Source organism: Prionailurus bengalensis, chromosome C1 (genome assembly GCF_016509475.1).
Source record: "Prionailurus bengalensis isolate Pbe53 chromosome C1, Fcat_Pben_1.1_paternal_pri, whole genome shotgun sequence".
Classification (NCBI taxonomy): Eukaryota; Metazoa; Chordata; class Mammalia; order Carnivora; family Felidae; genus Prionailurus; species Prionailurus bengalensis.
In genome coordinates, this window is record NC_057345.1 from 159,248,431 (window position 1) to 159,268,982 (window position 20,552).

Consider the following 20,552-nt stretch of genomic DNA (forward strand, 5'->3'; position numbering starts at 1 on the left):
CTGCTCGTGCTTTCTCTCTCAAAAATAAACAAACATTTAAAAGAAGAAGGAGGAGGAGGAGAAGAAAAGAAAACCAGAGAGAGGCTGGTGAAGGGAGACAGGAATTGCTACTTATTGACTTAGTTGTGGGTTCTGCAGTAGAGCCCCTTTGGGTTTTAAGAGCCTTTTTCTGCCTCCTTTCTTCTTCCTGCAACTTCTCCTGCTGTCTAAGCTGCCATGACTGTAATCCAGCATCCATTTTCTGTGATAGCAGTGCAACTCATCTTGCAAACATCTCCCTTTGGGCTTTTCTCCGAAGCTGGCCTTTCATTGGAGGTACAGGGCGGCCATCTGTGTAAGATCAGTCTGGGAACTCTGTAAAGGGTCTGTAGCCAGAGGGGTTGGTAGCCAGGCCCTGCCTGGGTGGAGAAAAACAGTTCCATGAGGATTCAACCGAGCTTCTGGTTCCCCAGTTCCCCCCAGACCAGCACTCACTGGAGTCACCACTGGCCGCCCACCTAACCCACCACACTGCTGTGCAGCCTCCACACACCTAAAGCAGCCATGCTGAGGCAAGAGAGCTAGAAGTGGGTGTCAGTCCATTTATGTTTAAAGTGGTTATAGATGGTATATACTCATTGTCATTTTGTTAACTGTATTCTGGTTGTTTTGTAGTTCTTCTCTGCTCCTTTTTCCTCTTGCTCTCTTCCCTTGTAGTTTGATGCCTTCCTTTAGTGTTTAGATTCCATTCTCATGATCTTTTGTATATCTATCATAGGTTTTTGCTTTGTGTTTTCCTGAGGCTTACATATATTAGCTTATGCACATCCCAGTTTATTTTAAGTTGATAGCAAGTTACATTTGAATGCATTCTAAAACTGTATTTTCCCCTTCCCACAGTTTATGTTTTTGATGCCACATTTTACATCTTTTAATTTTGTATATCCTTTAACTAATTGTTGTAGTTATACTTATTTTTACTACTTTTGCCTTTTAACCTTCATACTAAAATAAGTGATTAGTCCACTACCCCTAATATATACTTACCTTTACCAGAAAGACTTTTACTTTCATATGTTTTCTTGTTACCAGTTGGCCTTTCTTTTTGGCTTAAAGAAGTCCCTTTAATGTGTCTTATAAGCCCAGTTTAGTAGTGATGAACTCGTCCAGTTTTTGCTTGTCTGGAAAACTTTTTCTCTCCTTCAATTCTGAAGGATAATCTTGTCAAGTAGAGTATTCTTGGTTGGAAGTTTTTTGCTTTCAGCACTCCCTTCTTGCCTGCAAAGTTTCTGCTGAAAAACTTGATTAAAGTCTGGGGGCCAGGGGGTCCCTTATACATAACAAGTTGTTTTTCTCCTGCTGCTTTTAAGATTCTCTCTTTAACCTTTGACATAATTATAACGTGTCTTGGTGTGACTCTCTTTGAGTTCATCTCATTCAGAACTCTCTGGGCTTCCTAGATCTGAATGTCTGTTTCTTTCCCCAGATAAGTGAAGCTGTCAGCCATAATTTCTTCAGATAGGTTTTCTATCCCTTTCTCCCTTATCTTATCCTAACAGGACACCTATTATGTGAACATTGTTCCACTTGATGTTGTCCCATAGGCCCCTCAAATTATCTTTTTTTTTTTTCTTTTCTTGCTGCTCTGTTTGAGTGAGTTCTATTGCCCTGGTCCAAGTCACTAATCTTTTCTTCTGCTTCATCTACTCTACTGTTGAATTCCTGTAGTATATCTTTCAGTTATTATATTCTTCAGTTCCATGTACATTCTTATATTCTCCATCTCTTGGCTGAAGTTCTGTGTTCATCCATTCTTCTCCTGAGATCAGTGAGCATCTTTATGACCATTACTTTGAAGTCTCTATCAGGTAAGTTACTTATCCCTGTTTCTTGTGTGTGGTTTTTTTAAACGTTTATTTATTTTTGAGACAGAGAGACAGAGACAGAGTACAAGCAGGGGAGAAGCAGAGACAGAGTGAGACACAGAATCCAAAGCAGGCTCCAGGCTCCAAGCTGTCAGTACAGAGCCCGATGCAGGGCATGAACTCATGAACCAAACTGTGAGATCATGACCTGAGCCAAAGTCAGGTACTTAACCGACTTAGCCACCCAGGCACGACCTTATCTCTGTTTTGTTAAGGTTTTTTCAGGAGTTTTATCTTCTTCTCTCATTTGGAACATATTTTTTGTTTCCTAATATTTCCTTAACTTTCAGTGCTTGTTCCTATGTATTAGGCAAAAGAGCTATCTCTTCAGTCTTGAAGGAGCGGTCACAGGAAGACTGGGGTATTTCAGTCTGCTATCTGTAAATTGCTCTGGGGGTTTTAGCTTGCCAAGAACTCTGTAATTATTTCAGTTCCATGGGTCCCAGAAACGCAAACACCCCTGGCCACAAGAGGCAGGTGTTCAAAGCACTCCCTCTATGGACTGCACACACCTGTCAGCTTTGCTGGGGCCAAGGAAGAGCACCAGGCCAAGGCAATGCTGCCTGCCTACCAATTTTAGCACTGTGGGTTTGTGGGGAGCAAAGGTCAGGGCAAGCTGGCCCAACAGGTTTGGTGGGGCAGAGCCACAGAAGAACACAGATGCAGAGCAAACAACTTTCACAAGGCTGAAGGAAAGTGCTAAAATGGCACCAGCTAGTGCTGGGTGCTAGCAAGATAGACTGCAAAAATGGTGTGCACCAGTGCCTTTAGCCAGAGAGAGAGCTCCAAAAGACCCCTGTCCCTCTGGCAGGCACTTTAAGCTTACCCAGTGAATCTCCTTCACATATGGCCTAGGCACTTCCAACCTGCCATTTTTGTGCTGGGTCCCAGGACAAGTAAGTCTGCGTGTGAGCACTTAAGGGTGAGTTCCAGTCTCCTATAACCCTTGGGTCTCCTTGATGTAAGCCCCATTGGTTTTCAAAGACAGACATCTGGGAGCTCATCTCTCTGGTACAGGTCCCAAGAATTTGGGGTTCCTGATGTGGGGCTCAAACCCCTCACTCCTCAGGAATATGCTGCATATTTGTTAGATCCCTCCCTTTTGTGGGTCACTGAGTCAGGAGTGGGGTTCCTGGTGAAACCAATCTCTGCCTCTCCCACCGGTCTCAATGTGGCCCTGCCATCTTTGTTGTGGAGTTGTTCAGCTAGTCTCCAGGTCTTTTTCAGAGACAGACTTTCTATATATAGTTGTAGATTTGGTGTGTCTTTGGTAGAGTGAGTAGGATATCTATGCCACCATCTTGAACCACCTCTCCGTTCTGTGGGTTTTTTTTGTTTTTTTTGTTTTTTAATTTTTTTTTTCAACGTTTATTTATTTTTGGGACAGAGAGAGACAGAGCATGAACGGGGGAGGGGCAGAGAGAGAGGGAGACACAGAATTGGAAACAGGCTCCAGGCTCCGAGCCATCAGCCCAGAGCCTGACGCGGGGCTCGAACTCACGGACCGCGAGATCGTGACCTGGCTGAAGTCGGACGCTTAACCAACTGTGCCACCCAGGCGCCCCCGTTCTGTGGTTTTTAAATCCTCCTTTCTCTTTCCCACTTTGATTTTCCCTTTCTTCACTAAAATTTGTTTACTCCACTAATAAGACACCTAGGCTATGGTGATCCCTACATTAAAAAGTTCAAAATTTTCAGAAATAGCTAACAATTTTCCAAAATGAGGTCTGTTATTATCTCAACTCTTTTATAAATGGAGTTTCTCACATATTCTCATATAGCATAAATAGCATGGTTTTGTATAGAATAGACTTCACTGTACTCATAAGAAGAATGCCCTGAACAAATTTTACATTTTTCTAGATGACTGCTGATTATGGCAACATGCTACAAATAAAGCTCTGTATAGTAGAGGAAAGAGATCTGAATCAATCATAGTCACAGCAGTGAACTTGAAAGCATCTAAGTCACCTATGAGTGATGTTCATTGTCTCTCAATAAAGAAGTGATAGGCAAGTACCTACAAATGCTGCTAAACAATGTTAAATAGTTTTCCTTTCTACTAAACTGGTGTCTTCTTTTCTCTCCTTTTACGGTTCCTGAATTTCTAGGTTTTTATAGGCAGCCTATCACTCAGAGAATCTTTCCTTTCTTTTTTTCTTAAGTTTTTAAAATAAATTCTACCCCTAATATAGGCTCAAACTCACAATTCCAAGATCAAGAGTTGCATACCCTACCACTGAACCAGTCAGGGCTCCAAATCTTTTCTTTCTGAAGCAAAAATCTTCCAGAAAAGATTCAAAAAGCCAAATAGCTGTTGCTCCACCTTACTTATATTTTGACGAATTATATATGTGGCAAAGCACACTGTTTCCACTCTTAATTTAAAGAGCAAATATTGGTGCCTCAGTCAGTTAAGTGTCCAACTTCAGCTCAGGTCGTGATGTTGCAATTTGTGAGGTCGAGCCCTGCATCAGGCTCTGTGCTGGCAGCTTGGAGCCTGGAGCCTGCTTCAGATTCTACGTCTCTTTCTCTCTCTACCCTTCCCCTGCTCACTCTGTCTCTGTCTCCCAAAAATAAATAAACATTAAAAAAAATTTTTTAGGGGCGCCTGCCTGGGTGGTTCAGTCGGTTAAACGTCTGACTTCAGCTCAGGTCATGATCTCATGGTTCGTGGGTTCAAGTCCCATTTCTGGCTCTGTGCTGACAGCTGGGAGCTTGGAGCCTGCTTCAGACTCTCTCTCTCTCTGCCTCTCCCCTACTTGCACTCTTTTCTCTCTCTCTCTCTCAAAAATAAATAAACATTAAAAATAAATAAACATAAAAAAATAAATTAAACATTTAAATAAACATTAAAATTTTTAATTTTTTTTAATAAATAAAGAGCAAATATTCAAGCTTTCTTTGTCTCTTAAGGAAAATACACATTCTTCATTCTTTTCCTTTACACAATCAAAATACCCTCAACTAATTTTTCTTTTTTTTTTTTTTAGTGAAGGTTGATAAGTAGGCAGCAGCTCCCTATTCTTTCTCTACAAGATTTCACTCAGTTAACCTTGAATAGGATAACTGTGATCTTAGAAAATGAACCCAAAGTACTTGCCTTTCCAGTCTTCTCCATGCTTCTGTAACTAGAGCTTCAACCAGTAGGTCATGGGTCTCAGTAGCACACCTCAATAAAATCAAGAGAAAATAATTTTCCATACATAAACATTTTTAAAGTATTAAAAACAATCATGCAAGTTAACAATTATAATGCAAAAGTGAACCTCAAGTTATTATACTCTTACACAGTCTTTATTTCTGGTGCATTCCCATTTCAGTATTTTGATTTCTTGATACGGTATAATAAACATCTACATTTTATCCCATGCCTCTCTCATTCTTTTATCTGTTCAATGCCTTCCACTGAACAATGAGAACATTCAACAATACATATTATTTTAAAAGTACACATAACATATATTACTTTTCTCTGATTAGAAAAATATTTTTATAGGAGAGTTTTGTAAAATAAAGAAAAACTTGAATAGGGTACTAAAACTTATTTATAGGTCTGTACTCATAAACAGCCACCATCATTAATCTGTAGCATTTTTGCTCCATTTGTCTTTTCTACACACATACAGAATATACATATTCCTTTTACAGTTTTTTTTTTTTAATTTTGTTAAAAGATTTTATTTTTAAGTAATCTCTACATGCAATGTGAGGCTAAAACTCACAACCCCAAGATCAAGAGTCACATGCTCCACTGACTGAGCCAGCCAGGCACCTCACTTTTACACTTTTGTACCCTGCCCTTTTCAGCATTTGCCCATGACACTACATAGTGCTCAAAACAATTTTTAAACGTTGTATATTATTCCATTAAATGAATATAGTATCATTTAAACATTCACCTACTATTAGAATTTTAGTTTTTCAATATTATAAATAATGCTGGCATGAATATCAACGCACAATAATCTTAAATATGTACCCCAGATTTTTTTTTTTGCATTTTATTTTATTTTATTTATTTATTTATTTATTTATTTATTTACACCCAAGTTAGTTTGTATATAATGCAATAATGATTTCAGGAGTAGATTCCACTGATTCATTCCCTCTGTATAATACCCAGTGCTCATCCCAACAAGGGTCTTTCCTAATGCCCCTTACCCATTTAGCCCACCCCTGCACCCCCAACTCTTCCAGCGACCCTCAATTTGTTCTCTGTATTTAAGAGTCTCTTATGTTTTGTCCCTTCCTTATTTTTATATTATTTTTGCTTCCCTTCCCTTACATTCATCTGTTTTGTATATTAAATTCCACATGTGAATGAAGTCATACGGTATTCATCTTTCTCTGACTAATTTTGCTTAGCTTAATACCCTCTAGTTCCATCCATGTAGTTGCAAATGGCAAGATTTCATTATTTTTGATTGCTGAGTAATACTCCATTGTATACATATTTACCACATCTTCTTTATCCATTCATATCCCAGATTATTTTCTTAGAGATAAACTTTAGAAGCAAAATTATTGGATCCAAGGGTATCTTTATAGTTCTTGATATACATTGTACCATCAGAACATATAAGAGTTCCTCCTCCAGTACAGCTTCATTAACCATGAATACTTTCTATATAACTAAACCACATACACTATATATTGTAGGTATAAAAATATCTTTTTAACCAATTTCAATATCTTTATAGCATTAAGCCTATATTAGTTTGTCTCCCCAAAATCAGAAACTTTCACGTTGAGTCATGAAGCAAAATTGAACTACATACTGCTTTTAAAACCTGAAAACAAAATTATATTTTACTCTTGAATCCTTTCAGAATTAAAATATGACTTAGGAGCAAAACACAGAAATATAGTTTTTAGGTAAATCATCACCAAGCAGCATTCCTCCATCTGCCTAACACACATGAGTCTTGTGAGGTGTTTAACACAATGTTTTGTGGTCTGGAAACTGCCCTCACTCAGAGATTTACAGTATACATTAACATATTAAAGCTTCTGAAGAGTCCTGCAATAAAGACTTGTTGAATTTTATTTTATTCATCGTTTTCCAAGCTGACATGACCACTGAGAAAGCAAAACAGGTATCTTGCCCATTATCATTACATACTCTCTTCATATACCTCAGAGAAAAAACTTTGCAACCACAGAAAGACCACCAAAAAAGGGAAGGCACTTTTCTTTTAGTCTAACACCACTCCCCCAAATAGGTAAAGCCCTAAGCCCCTTTCCTGTATAAGCTGACTTCCTAATAAAAACAACTGTATCTCTGCTTTGTGCAATGCTGACATCTATAGTTACTGATAGTCCTCACAGGTTAGCCAATCAAGTGAGAAAACTTATTTTTCCATGAATGAGACTAAGAAACAGACTAATTGCAACTTCTCTCTGTGTGTGTGTGTGTGTGTGTGTGTGTGTGTGTTTCCCTTATATACCTGCTGAATATTTTACTTAGAAAATCCAGTTCTTTTGAAGGCTGGATTCCCTTGCAAATAATGTAAAATTTCTTTTCTTTTTTAATGTTTTCCCAGCTTTATTGAGCTATGACTAACAAGTAAAAATTGTATATATTTAGGTTGCACAACAGGATGTTTGATATACATATATATTGTTAAATGATTACCACAAAGAATATCCTCTAAACATCTTAAAAATATTCAATGATCAGGAATACTATTTATAGGGGGAAAAAAAAAAACCACACTGTTTTTCATTTTAAAGAGATTTTTAGAAAACTGATATATAATTATAAACTATAATCATTTCTATAAAAAGTAAAAGTACATTACTTACTGTTGTGTGAGGTACAACACATTCACCAGGGTATCATCATTCATGAATTCCGTTTGACTTGTAGCTAAATTATGAAGAGTAATAAACTGGGGGTGGTCTCTGACACACTCAACATTTTTTAAAAAGCTGGTCTTCTGCTTTTGAAACTGCCAAAGTATATTAAATGCACATTCCACCTGCTTTTCTGAAAGTATGGCTTTGCTTTTTTGAATAAGATCAAAGATTTGCCCTTCGTTTGTACACTTAACCATTTCGGTAATTAGTGGTTTACAACTGCAGGATCGAAACTGAAACGCTCTCCAGGAAAATGGACAAACAGCTCTTAGGCGAAGCATATTTACAAACAATAAGTCTTTTTTTAAAAAGCTATTTTTTCATTTATGTCACAAATTTTCTTAGGTAGGAAAACTATTTGCAACAAGTAGTCAGGTGTAATATCCTGGTAAAAAGGTAACTATTTCTCCTTCATGTATTTTGCTTCCATTATGATAACTCCAAATCCCATTCCAAAATGCAGCTTCTGTAAAAGGATTGGTTTGACATGGATTAATACCAAATTAGTTCCAAAATTTAAATTAAAGTTACAAGCTTTTTCTGCATTAACTCTAGTTAAGACTTTGTTCCTAGTCTGAAGCAAACAGCAGGATTTGGTCCAAAATTAAGTGTCCGGGAAAAGGGGCTTCTTTCTGCACTCCATTTAAAAAATGTTTGTTAAATTTTACATAGTTTTCAAATTTGACGACAGAAGCAGAAGGGAAAAAAAAATCCTACACTCAGAACCATCTTTTTAAACCAAAAGATTCAGGGTGCCTGGGTGGCCCAGTTGGTTGAGTGGTCAACTTTGGCTTCAGGTCATGATCTCAGGGTTTGTGGGTTTGAGTCTCACACTGTCAGCGCAGAGCCTGCTTTAGATCCAGTCTCCCTCTCTCTCTGCCCCTTCACCCCTCTAAAAATAAATAAACATTTAAAAATAAATAAATAAATAAATAAACAAATAAATAAATAAATAAATGGCTCAAACTGTTTGGAATAAATATGTCACCTTCAATATTTTTACAAGGAACAGCCATTAATTCAGAGTCATAACATTTTATTTTATTTATTTATTTTAAATGTTTATTCATCTTTGAGAGAGAAAGAGTATAAGCAAGAGAGGGGCAATGTGGGCGGGGGAGCAGACAGAAGATCTGAATCTGAAGCCGGCTCTGCACTGACAACAGTGAGCCTGACGCAGGGCTGGAACTCACCATCCACGAGATGGTGACTTGAGCTGAAGTCTGACACTGAACCGACTGAGCCATCAAGGCGCATCCAGAACTACAAAAAAATTTTTTTTTCATTTTTTGGAAGGATAGTCTCTGGTATATTTACTTTCAGGATAATTGCTCCTTTCCTCTAGAACCTTAAAAGAACTCAAAGGGTTTGGTCTCTACTGACCTCAGGTCAGTTTGAACCAAAAAGCAAGATGATTAAAGCTCCAATCAAGAACTAAGAAATCAAGTAATGTATCAAGACATGGTGAAGCAATATAAGGACCAAAGATAATTATGAAAAAGGATAATTTGTTTTAGAAATATACTGTAAATGTTTTTATTTCTAATTGAGAAAGAACATTTACAAAATCTGGGACTAAAACCATAGCATTTAACATTTCTGCAACATTTCATAAAGGACTTTTAAAATATATCATCCTATTAAATTTTCTCAATTAACCTGTCAGGTAGATATCATTTGCATTTTACAGATAAGGAAAGCTATTTGCAAAAAGGTTAAAAATCTACTCTAACTTGTGAAGCTGAGACAATCACTCTGTTCTTTGAATTCTTTCAACTTGGAACACCTCCTTACGTCAACAAACAAATACTAAAAGATTGCCTCAGAGTCTTGTCTATGGCTATGCTGTCTGTTCACAAGAAAAAACAAAAACAAGATAGAATTGGTATTTTATGATCATCAGTAGAGCATCCTGGCCCACGCCAACCTGGGTCATACACATACACAAATAACCCTGTACAGACCAAAGGTATCTTCAAGATTCTCCCGCCTACCCACAACTGAAAATGGAAGCAGCTCAATGATTAGAATATAAAGGTGTCAAGTCCCCAGCTCTGCTCCCAGATAAATGACCTTGGGAAGTCACTTAACAAAAGGAGGGGCCTTAAGACGATGAGAGTAGGGGCCTGTACAAATGACAAGCATCCTCCACGCCGGGCTCACAGTAACACAGAACGAAAGAAAGTGATCTTCCGCATCCCCGCCTAGGAGTGGGCTCACCCCTGCCCTCCTCTGTGCACTGGAAAATCCAATACCGGAAGGAGGCCTCTGTTCTCAGCCGAACCCTGCATCTCGGGCCCGAAAACATGCTGGGTGGAAGAAAACCTGCCGTAGCTACCCAGCCCTGACTTGCAGGTTAAGTTCTTCCCTTAACAACCTCCAACTTTTCTGGAGGATCCCGGGGAAGGCTGCTTACAATGGCTTAGAAGCCAAAGCTATTCCTGGTCCCCAACAAGAAACGCAACAGGCTTGATTGTGTCATTCCCGCCCACGTCCTCCCATATCACATAGTTTTCCTCGAAAGACATCACCTCTCCTCTGACGGTGCCAGTCCCCAAACCAGGAAAAAATGCCGGGACATCGCAGCGTGCTCAGCGGAAGGCACCTACTACATGCCCCAGAGGACGTAGCGGCGAGGCCAATAGAATGGACGTCGCTTACGCATTCACGAGGAATTCTGGTCATTGTAGTTCCACATTGAGAGACTGGGACGACACATCTTAAACTATAGAAGTTATGGGTCCTTTAGGTCAGTGTTCCTCAATCCAAGTTAAGGTTTTACCCCAGTCCATGGAAGACAGATTTTTTTTATAACATATAATAAAATATTATTATTTAGAAAATGAAATTTGAAATGGTAAACATGGAAAAAACACATGTGGATTTTTGTTTCTTACTATATTCAGCATATATGAAATAACTGTCAAGTGGCTACAAAATAAACCCTTACTCTCAGTTTCTGCCCCTGTGACATGGTGAGGCCAGTCTTTGGACCACACTTTTGTTTTTAATAACTTTATTGAGAAATAATTTACACACTATGCAATTTACCCATTTAGTGTACAATTCAATACTTTTCTTAATTTAGGGTTGTGGAGCACCACCACAATTTATCTTAAAATAGTTTCGTAAGTCCAAAAAGAAACTGGGTAACCAATAGCAATCACTTCCTATCCCCCACCCCCAACACCCTAAGCAACTGCTAATGGCAGAACACACTTTGAGTTGCACTGGTTTAGGTTGTTTGGAACCAGATCAACTGATAACAAATTTGAAGACTGAGGTGTTCTTAACGCACAGAGTAGAAAGAGTTTCAGAACAAACGTCAGAAAAAACATAGGGATGAAACTGGGCATAACCTGTACCAATGCCCTTCAGTCAAAGACCTATAGTTAAAGTTGGGATTACTGACCAGTTGCAATGAAGCAGAACACACATCCCAAGGGGTGTCAAATTAAAAAGGTGTTAAAAAGAACTTATAGTATTCATCCCTGTGTTAAGTGATTTTGGCAAGGCTTAATGGAGCTTTTCTCTGGACTGGATGCTGTGAGGAAGCAGGAATAATTCTATTATTGGGTATTTTAATAAACTTTATCCATAGGGCAGGAAGAATGAACTTAAAGCTGTGCTTGACAAAGAGGGAGCAGTCACTCATAATAGCCAGGATACGTAGATGTTTGGTCATTTTTTGTGATTTGGAGTATGTTCTTATTTGTTCTCAGTTCTGATATGATTATGTAATGGCCTTGTTTTTGTCTTGATCCATCATAGCCATACATTGGCCTTGTCTCATGTTGGTGTTCTGTGTAATTGTTCAACAGACTATGAAGGCTGAGCTATGAGGGCCAGACCAGCTCCTGGCAACAATAAGGCCTAAATGATAGTGTCAGGACAGTTAGTTCACTGTTGGAATGTGTTTGTCTCCTTCTCACGTTTGTGGAATTATAAGGAGACTGGCCTAAGAAACAAATACCTGAAGCTTGCCTTTCTCTGGAATCTTGTTTATATAAGGAAAGGAAACATTTTATTTAGTCACTGTTAGCAACTTTTTTCCTTACTTGCAGTCTAGGGCATTCATAAAATATATATTTATGTATAAATCAAACCTGAGAACAAAATCAAGGTAATAATTTAAGTCCACAGTCACAAAATTGTATTGTAGCTAATGATTTAAATCATGAAGAAGCATCTTTTACAAGAGCTAACAAGTGGTTAACAAAGGGTGGCTCTTAATTTCCTCCTAGCAAATGTCAATGCCCTTCAGCCAAAAATCACAAGAAGCCTGTAGTTGAGGTTTATTACTTGTTGCAGCTAGCAAAAATGCACACAGCAGGGAGTCATTTAGCTGCGCAGTAAAAGAGTATTAGAAAGAACCTATTATAGGATTCTTTGGTTGGGTAATTTTGGGGAGGGTCTACAGAAGGAAAGGTTCACTCTATCTTGGGTGCCATTAGGAAGTTGGGCAAGTCTATGATTGGGCATCTAATACATCTTAACTATAAAGAAGGCAGACTAAAGTGGGGCTAAAGCTAAAATTGGTAAAGTAGCATTCACTTATTTAATGAGAGAGAAATCTTTGGTATTTTCTGTGGCACAGTGACCTTGTCTGATGTCAATGTTCTGTGAGATTGTTTATGTCCAACAGGAGGACAATATGCTTTGAGTTGTGTCAGATTAGTTTCAAATAACACTGAGGCTTCACAATGAGCATTAGGTCAGTTTCTCCAACATCAGAGCATCAGAGACTTTTGTTTGTTTATTTTTGTGGTTTTTTTTTCTCCCTCACCAAGTAATTTGAATGCTTTTTCTCCTGGAATAATTCTGCCAGTATATATATTAAAAAAGTGTTTATTGGATATAACACCAAAAGCACAGGCAAGAAGAGAAAAAACTAAGTAAATTGAACTTCATCAAAATTTAAGACTTTGGTGCATCAAAGAACACTATCAACAGAGTGAAAAGGCAACTCACAGAATGGGAGAAAATATTTGCAAATGATATGTCTGATAAGGGATTAATATCCAGACTTTTGAAGAACTCCTCTAAATTAGTGACAAAAAATGTTTTTTCAATGGGCAAAAGACTTGAATAGACATTCCTCCATGGTCACATGAAAAAAAATGTTCAGCATCACTAATCATTAGGGAAATACAAATCAAACTACAATGAGAGACCACTTCATACCCAATAGGTAGCTATTATCAAAAAAACAGAAAATAACAAATGTTGGCAAGGATGTGGAGACACTGCACCCTTGTGTATTACTTACTGGTGAGAATGTGAAATGGTGCAGCTGCTGTGGAAAACAGTATGGTGGTTCCTCAAAAAACTAAATAGAATTATCATGTAATCTAGTAATTCTACTTCTGGATATATACTCAAAAGAATTGAAAGCAGGAACTTGAGCAGTTATTTGTACAGCACTGTTCATAGCAGCATTATTTATAACAGCCAAAATATGGAAGCAACCCAAGTGTCCATCAACAGATAAATAGAGAAAATATCATATACACATACAATGGGATTTTATTCAGCGTTAAAAAGAAAGGAAATTCTGACACATGCTACGACATGGATGAACCTTGAAGACCCTATGCTAAATGACATAGGCCAGACACAAAAGAACAAATATTGTATGATTCCATTCATATGAGGTACTTAGAGTAGTCAAATTCATAGAAACAGAAAGCAGAATAGTGGTTGCCCGGGGATAGGGGGAAAGGGCAATGAAGAGTTGTATAGAGCTACAGTTTTGCAAGACAAAGAGTTCTGAAGATTGGTTGCACAATGTGAATGTGGTTAACACAACTGAACAATACACTTAAAAACGCTTAAGATTGTAAATTTTATGTTATGTGTATTTTACTACACATTTTAAGTTTAAAAAAAAAAACTTAAGTTTTTTTATTTATTTAAGTAATCTCTACCCAACCCCCCCCCCCCCCAACTAGGGGCTCAAACTCACAACTCCAAGATCAAGAATCACATGTTTCTCTGTCTGAGCCATTCAGGAGCCCTTAATTTACCACAATTTTTAAAAAGGTATTCAATTAAAAAGGGAAGGGCAACCTCACTGGTAGTCAGGAAATTAAAAAATAAAATGATACCATTTTTTCACCCATTAAATTGGAAAAGATTGAAAACAATTTTCATCAGGGTAAACAGACATTTTCATTCAACCTTCAAGTATTACAACCTTTCAGGATACTTATCTGGTACTATATGCCACATTGAAAACTATATGTGTCCTGAGATGCACTTCTGGCCATCTTTCCTGCAGCTTTATAAGCATCAATATTCTAAGGATATAAGGATATATGTAAAAGGATGTTTATTACAATATTGTTTGTCTTAACCCAAACTTGCAACAACTGAAATGTCTAATAGGAGAATGGCTGGATAAATTATGGTATATCTATACTATGGAAGGTTAAATAGATATCAGAAAAAATGTTCATAATATATTTCATGCAAACAAAAGCAATTTAAGAGTAATATGTGTGATGGAATCTTTTTTTGAGAGACAGAGAAAGAGAGAGAATGCACACATGTGAGTGGGAGAGGGGCAGATGGAGAGGGAGAGAGTGAATCCTTTTTTTTTCTTAATTTTTTTTCATGTTTATTTTTGAGAGAGAGAGAAACAGAGTGTGAGTGGGGGAGGGGCAGAGAGAGAGAGGGAGACACAGAATCTGAAGCAGGCTCCAAGCTCTGAGCTGTCAGCACAGAGCCGGACATGGGGCTCAAACTCACAGACCGCAAGATCATGACCTGAGCCAAAGTTGGATGCTTAACCAACCCAGGTGCCCCGAGAGACACAGAGAATGAGAGAGAGAGAGAGAGAGAGAGAGAGAGAGAGAGAGAGAGAGAGAGAGAGAATCTTAAGCAGGCTCCATGCTCAGCATGGAGCCCAATTCAGGGCTTGCTCTCACACCCTGAGATCATGACTTGAGCCAAAATCAAGAGTTGACACTTAACTGACTGAGCCACCCAAGAGTCCCTGGGATCTCATCTTTGTTGAAAGAAGGGAGAGAAAGTTCTTAAGTTAATACAGGAATAGAAAAGAAAATCACTGGATACTTCAAGGGAAAAGAATTAGAAAGGATTAGGGGCAATTATTTTTAAATCTCTATAGAATGTTCAAAATTTTACAATAACTTTTATTACTGTGAAATATATGTGACAACAAGCATGCTTCTTTTAAACAATATAATCAAATTGCTCACAGTTTTTAAAATTAATTAATTAATTTAGAGAGAGAGAGAGAGAGCAGGGGAGGGGCAGAAAGAGGGAGAGACAATCCCAAGGAGGCTTTGCAATATCAGCAGAGAGCCTGATGTACAGCAAAACCTCACAAACCATGAGATCATGACCTGAGCCAAAATCAAGAGTCAGATGCTTTACTCACTGAGGCACCCAGGTACCCCAACAAGCATGCGTTTTTAAATTTTTTTTTTCAACGTTTATTTATTTTTGGGACAGAGAGAGACAGAGCATGAACGGGGGAGGGGCAGAGAGAGAGGGAGACACAGAATCGGAAACAGGTTCCAGGCTCTGAGCCATCAGCCCAGAGCCTGACGCGGGGCTCGAACTCACGGACCGCAAGATCGTGACCTGGCTGAAGTCGGACACTTAACCGACTGCGCCACCCAGGCGCCCCACAAGCATGCGTTTTTAAAAAGTCTAACATATTATTGGTGATATAGAAGAAAATTAGAACAATTAATTTGTTGTTTTTCTATGGATAGAAACAAAAAATTTCATTATTGTAAAATAAGGCAAGTTGAGGCACCTGGCTGGCTCAGTCAGTGGAGCATGTGACTCTTGAGCTTGGGGTGGTAAGTTTGAGCCCCACGTTGGGTATAGACATTGTTTAAAAATAAAATCTTTTTAAAAATTAAAAAAATAAATAATGGTAAATTAATTGTAGTAGCCAAGCCCACCAACTTCCCTTCTTTTGGTATCAGACTCTATTCCTCACACTACAAAGACTGAAATGATGTAGGCTAAGCCAAATCTCGTAATTCACACCCATGTCCTAGTAGATGGGTAATGCTATCTGCTGTGATAAATAAAGCCAAATGTCAGTGGTTTAACACATATAGTTTGACTTCTCAACCATATCACATTCCAATATGAATATCCCTGGTCAGTGGAGGACTTTTCTCTATTCAGAGATTCAGGGAGCTATGCTTCTTTTATAATCTCCCAGGGCCTCAAAACTCTCTGAATCTAGCTGACATAAATAGGAAGAAAGGACATGGAGAAGATATAGTACTTTTGGAAACATCTTGGCCTAGATGTAACATACATAATTTTCACTTACTTTCCACTGATGAAAAGTATTCACATATCTTTACTCAGATGTAAGAGGACAGCTAAAAAAATAAAATAAAAAGTAGGCACGTCAGACATTTCCCAGTGTCACATCCCTCACTATGTAACTGCAAGTACAAATTTTGGGGTCTGTCACTGTAATGCTAATCAAAGACTTCCCTGGCATTTTATAATTGGAGCTGGCAAGGACTTAGATGATTAAGATGTGAGGTAACTTCTTCAGGCTAGAGAATGAAGCCAAAACACAGGTAAGTCAAATAAGACAAGAGACAAGTTCCATGATATTCCATCTATTCTTTCTTCTCTGTATTAGTTATCCATTGCTGCTGTAATAAATCTCCCAAAACTTGGTGACTTAAAACAACATTTATCATCCCACAGTTTCTGTGGGTCAGAAATTCAAAAGTAGCTTAGTTGAGTGGTTCTGGCTCACAGTTTCTTACATGATTTAAGTCAGATATCAACAAGGACTACAGTCATCTGAAGTCTTGACTGACTGACTGAAGTCTTGATTGCTTCCATAGGGCTCACTCACATGGCTGCTGGCAAGAGACTTCAGTTCCTCTCTGACTCTTGCCGGGAAGCCAGTTTCTTGCCACAGAGGCCTCTCCATTTGTCTGCTTGAGCATCTTCATGACATGGCAGTTGATTTCCCCTTGAATGAGTGATCCAAGAGACACAGCAAAGAGGAAATCAAAATGCCTTTTATGACCTGGTCTCCAAAATCACACTGTCACTCTGCCTTTTACTATTCATTAAAAGATAGTCACATTAGAGAACTTATAGACATATTTTAAAACCACCACACTGTGCAGCAGTTTTGTTTCACAAAGCAATACATTCCCAATTTTACCTAAGCTAGCTGAAGCTGGTTTTCTTTTATTTGCAAAAGAGAGTGCTCAACAATACTGGAATCATAAGGCATATACAGTAAGTATTATTGGGGTGCTTGGGTGGCTCAGTCGGTCAAGTGTCCGACTTTGGCTCAGGTCATGATCTCACAGTTTGTGAGTTCAAGCCCTGCATCAGGCTCTGTGCTGACAGCTCAGATCCTGGAGCCCTGCTTCAGATTCTGTGTCCCCCTCTCTGTCTGCCCCTCCCCCGAGTGTGTTTTCTCTCTCTCTCTCTCTCTCTCTCTCTCTCTCTCTCTCTCTCTCAAAAATAAACAAACATTAAAAAAAATAATAATAAAATAAAATCTTAAATAAAAGAATATTGTACAACCATTTCAGAAAACTCTTTGGCAGTATCTTCCAAAACTTATCCTATCCATACCCTAAGATCTAGCAATTCCATTCCTGGATATATTTCCAACATATATATGAAAAATATGCTCGATATACTAGATACAAGAAAGTTCATAGAAACTTTATTCATAATCGCTAAAACCTGAAAACACAAATACCCATGTAAAGTAGAAGAGATAAATAAATTGTGCAATACCCATTGGGATGGTTAATTTTGTGCCAACCTGATTGGGCCAAAGGCTACCTTGATTAAACATTTAATTACAGGTGTTATCTGCTAGGATGTTTCTGGATGAGATTAGCATTTGAATTGGTGAACTGCTGCTCTCCTGCAATAAACACAATGCCTTAAAGCAGGGGCAGATGCAGAGGGAGGTTGTCCTCTTAGTTTCACAGCTATTAAAATTGGTCAAGACCCTTAAATGTACCACTTGCCCAACTGTAGCTGATAATTTACCTAACCTAAATGAGTGAAAAATGTAAATGATCGTAACTTACCCTTCTTTCTATACATTAACAAAATCTAAGTCCCTTTAGCTAGCTCCTTTTAAAACTCACTCACCCCATGTTCCCACAGGGATTGCCACCAGCCCTTCCCCCCAAATACCAGAGGCATTGCTTTTCAACCTAATCTAGGGACGCTTGCCTCTGAAAATAATTTTTAAAACAATATATGTCCTATTTTCTTTTTTTTTTTAATGTTTTTATTTATTTTTGAGACAGAGAGAGACAGAGCATGAGCAGGGGAGGGGCAAAGAGTGAGGGAGACACAGAATCTGAAGCAGGCTCCAGGCTCCGAGCTGTCACCCCAGAGCCTGACGGGGGGGGGGGGGGGGGGGGGCTCGAACTCACAGAATGTGAGATCATGACCTGAGCCGAAGTCGGACGCTTAACCGACTGAGCCACCCAGGCGCCCCAATATATGTCCTATTTTCCTAGACAGTCCTGGATTTGGAGTTAAAGATTTGCTTCGGCATTTAGGAACAGTATGTTTGGGGAGGAAGCACTTATCCTCCCTGAGCCTCGATTTCCTTATCTGTAAAACAAGCATTAATAACCTATAACATGGTGTTGCTGTGAGAACTTAAAAAAAGAAAGAACATCAATGCCCTATGTAATTTCCTTTATTCCTCAGCTAGAGCTTTGTTCGTTTCTGTTTGTTTTTTTTTTTTTTTCAACTTGTGTCATAGTGTTAACTGGAAGCTGAAGTAGAATCTCCCCAAAGACTGGGCTTACTTCCCAATACTCTTGACAGAGGATGAATGTTTACTAGATGAAGCATTTCATTTCACGAAGGACATGGCAATCTGACGGTTACAAACATTCCCAACCAACTCACACGACAAAGATTAAGTTACCTATGAACTAGGTATTTGACAGGAACCAACATCCTAGAATTACCAGGGAGGGCCTACGTGACGCAAGCAAAGAGAACACCAGGAGATGCGGCCAACCAACGGTGACGTACTTCCGGCGCGACGCTTTCTCTCCACGCCAGGACTGGATTGTGGGGGAGGGAGGCGGTTAGTGGGCTTTAGCGCCTTTTCTGGCGGCGGTAGATTTGAAGCGCTTTTAAAGGACCGGACCCGAGAACTGAAGACTACTGGAGTAGGTAGGTGGCGCGAGGCCCGTATTTTTTCGGTGGCGTCCTATGCAGCAGTCCCGGCGTACGAGAGCGGGAAGGGCCCGAGGAGAGGGGCGGAGCCGACGCGTTAGGCCCCGGCGAGTCAACTACCTTCCCCTCGAGGTATCTGGGCTATCTGGTTCCTGAACTAGTCCCCCAAGAACCGTGGCGCTGGCTCCGCAGCTGTTGCAGCTGGACCAGGCGTCCAGCCGTGCCTCCGGGGCCTGGGAAACGGTCCTCCTCCTGCTAGCCCCCGCCCTCTCCACTTGGGCGCACACCTCCCTCCCTGACGCATTTTGCCGCACAAGCTGTAATATGGCGGCAGCAACGGCGGCCTGAACTCTAGGGAACGAGGGTGATTTTTGATGCTTCAAAATCGTAAGTCTGATCGCTAATGCGGGGTAGGTGGGAGGTTTGGTGGGGAAGGGGTAACCTGATGTCCTGTCAGGTTAGGATTGGAGAGTGGCGGGCGAGGAACCTGGATCACAGGGGTTAAGATTAGACTGAAAACAGGCTTTCCTCCACTCCGACCTTTTCGTCTTACGGACGGCGGCTGTTGTGCATACTTAAGTGATACAGGCCTCTTAGTTAAGCATTTTACTTAAACTGAAATCCAGGCTCTTCGCTTTTCATCCCAGGGCTGTCTAAAGTTCGCCCACGTTTCCAAGGACCTGTGAGCAGCGCAGGCATTTTAGGAGAAGATAATTACTCTTTAGGAGGAAGGCGATGCCTTCAGAGCTCCATATGCCTTGGGGGAAGTGTGCGAATTTGGCTCATCTTTAGTCTTTTAAGGAGCTAAGTCGAGCTCTGCGGGAATGGAGAACTCTCAGTCATTTTGGAAATGTTGTAAAAGCACCATTTTGTACATTAATCTAATTTATTCTCACACCAGTACTTTCTGTTCAGAACCAAGCTTTTGCAGTAGTGATGACAAATACGTCCAAGAAACAAATGTTTTGGACGTTTGGGGGTCCGTTAACTTTTAGTGGCTAAAACCACATGGAGCGGAAAGCATGTGTGCGTGTGTCCGTACGTAGTCCCATTTGGGAAAGAAGAAAAAAAAAACGCCAGTAATTTGCGGGTTCGTAAAGATGATGGGTGAGGGGGTGGGTGTGTGAACGTTTTTGAAATAGTGCTCTAAAATTCAGAAAAAGCACAGATATCTAGAATGGCTGCTTTTCTCATAATATTTTTTCTTGGTACCCGAAAAGTTACGGTTCTAGCATTTCCCCCCTTGTTATGTTAACCATTTTAGATGGGATTCTTTTATTATTTTTTTTTTAATTTTGTCTTTGTTTATTTTTGAAGGAGAGAGACAGTTTGAGTGGGGGAGGGGCAGAGAGAGAGAGAGACAGGTAGAGGTAGACACAGAATCTGAAGCAGGCTCCAGGCTCTGAGCTGTCAGCACAGAGCCCGAAGGGGGCTCGAACTCATAAATCTTGAGATCCTGACCTGAGCCTAAGTCGGCGCTCAACTGACTGAGCCACCCAGGCGCCCCTAGATGGGATTATTTCTGTCTTAATCAGTTCATTTTTACATCGTTTGACGTTTTCTTTTTTATTCAGGATTATAGGTGCCCTG

At 39.5% G+C, this 20,552-nt stretch overlaps 2 protein-coding genes and 1 pseudogene across 7 annotated transcripts in view; 1 reads left to right on the forward strand and 2 right to left on the reverse strand.

The window, feature by feature from the left end:
• FASTKD1 (FAST kinase domains 1) overlaps positions 1 to 10,400 on the reverse strand; it is a 47,799-nt gene extending 37,399 nt beyond the window's left edge. For 2 of the 3 annotated variants that reach the window (XM_043576981.1, XM_043576980.1), the window contains exons 1-3: positions 10,298 to 10,390; positions 7,713 to 8,232; positions 5,008 to 5,076 (exon numbers count right to left, since the gene is read on the reverse strand). In XM_043576981.1, coding sequence (XP_043432916.1) covers positions 5,008 to 5,076; positions 7,713 to 8,047 — 404 coding nt within the window. In that variant the 5' untranslated portion in view covers positions 8,048 to 8,232; positions 10,298 to 10,390. Of the gene's footprint in view, positions 1 to 5,007; positions 5,077 to 7,712; positions 8,233 to 10,297 lie in introns of all 3 variants that reach the window. The other variant, XM_043576979.1, reaches the window with a different exon arrangement.
• LOC122481429 lies at positions 89 to 1,939 on the reverse strand (annotated as a pseudogene).
• An 8,404-nt stretch (positions 10,401 to 18,804) lies between the features above and the next one.
• The window catches only part of PPIG (peptidylprolyl isomerase G), a 44,766-nt gene continuing 43,018 nt past the window's right edge, over positions 18,805 to 20,552 (forward strand). For 2 of the 4 annotated variants that reach the window (XM_043576984.1, XM_043576982.1), the window contains exon 1: positions 18,805 to 18,959. The gene's annotated coding sequence lies outside the window, so the exon portion shown is untranslated. Of the gene's footprint in view, positions 18,960 to 19,042; positions 19,350 to 20,552 lie in introns of those variants that run through there. The other 2 variants (XM_043576983.1, XM_043576985.1) reach the window with 2 other exon arrangements.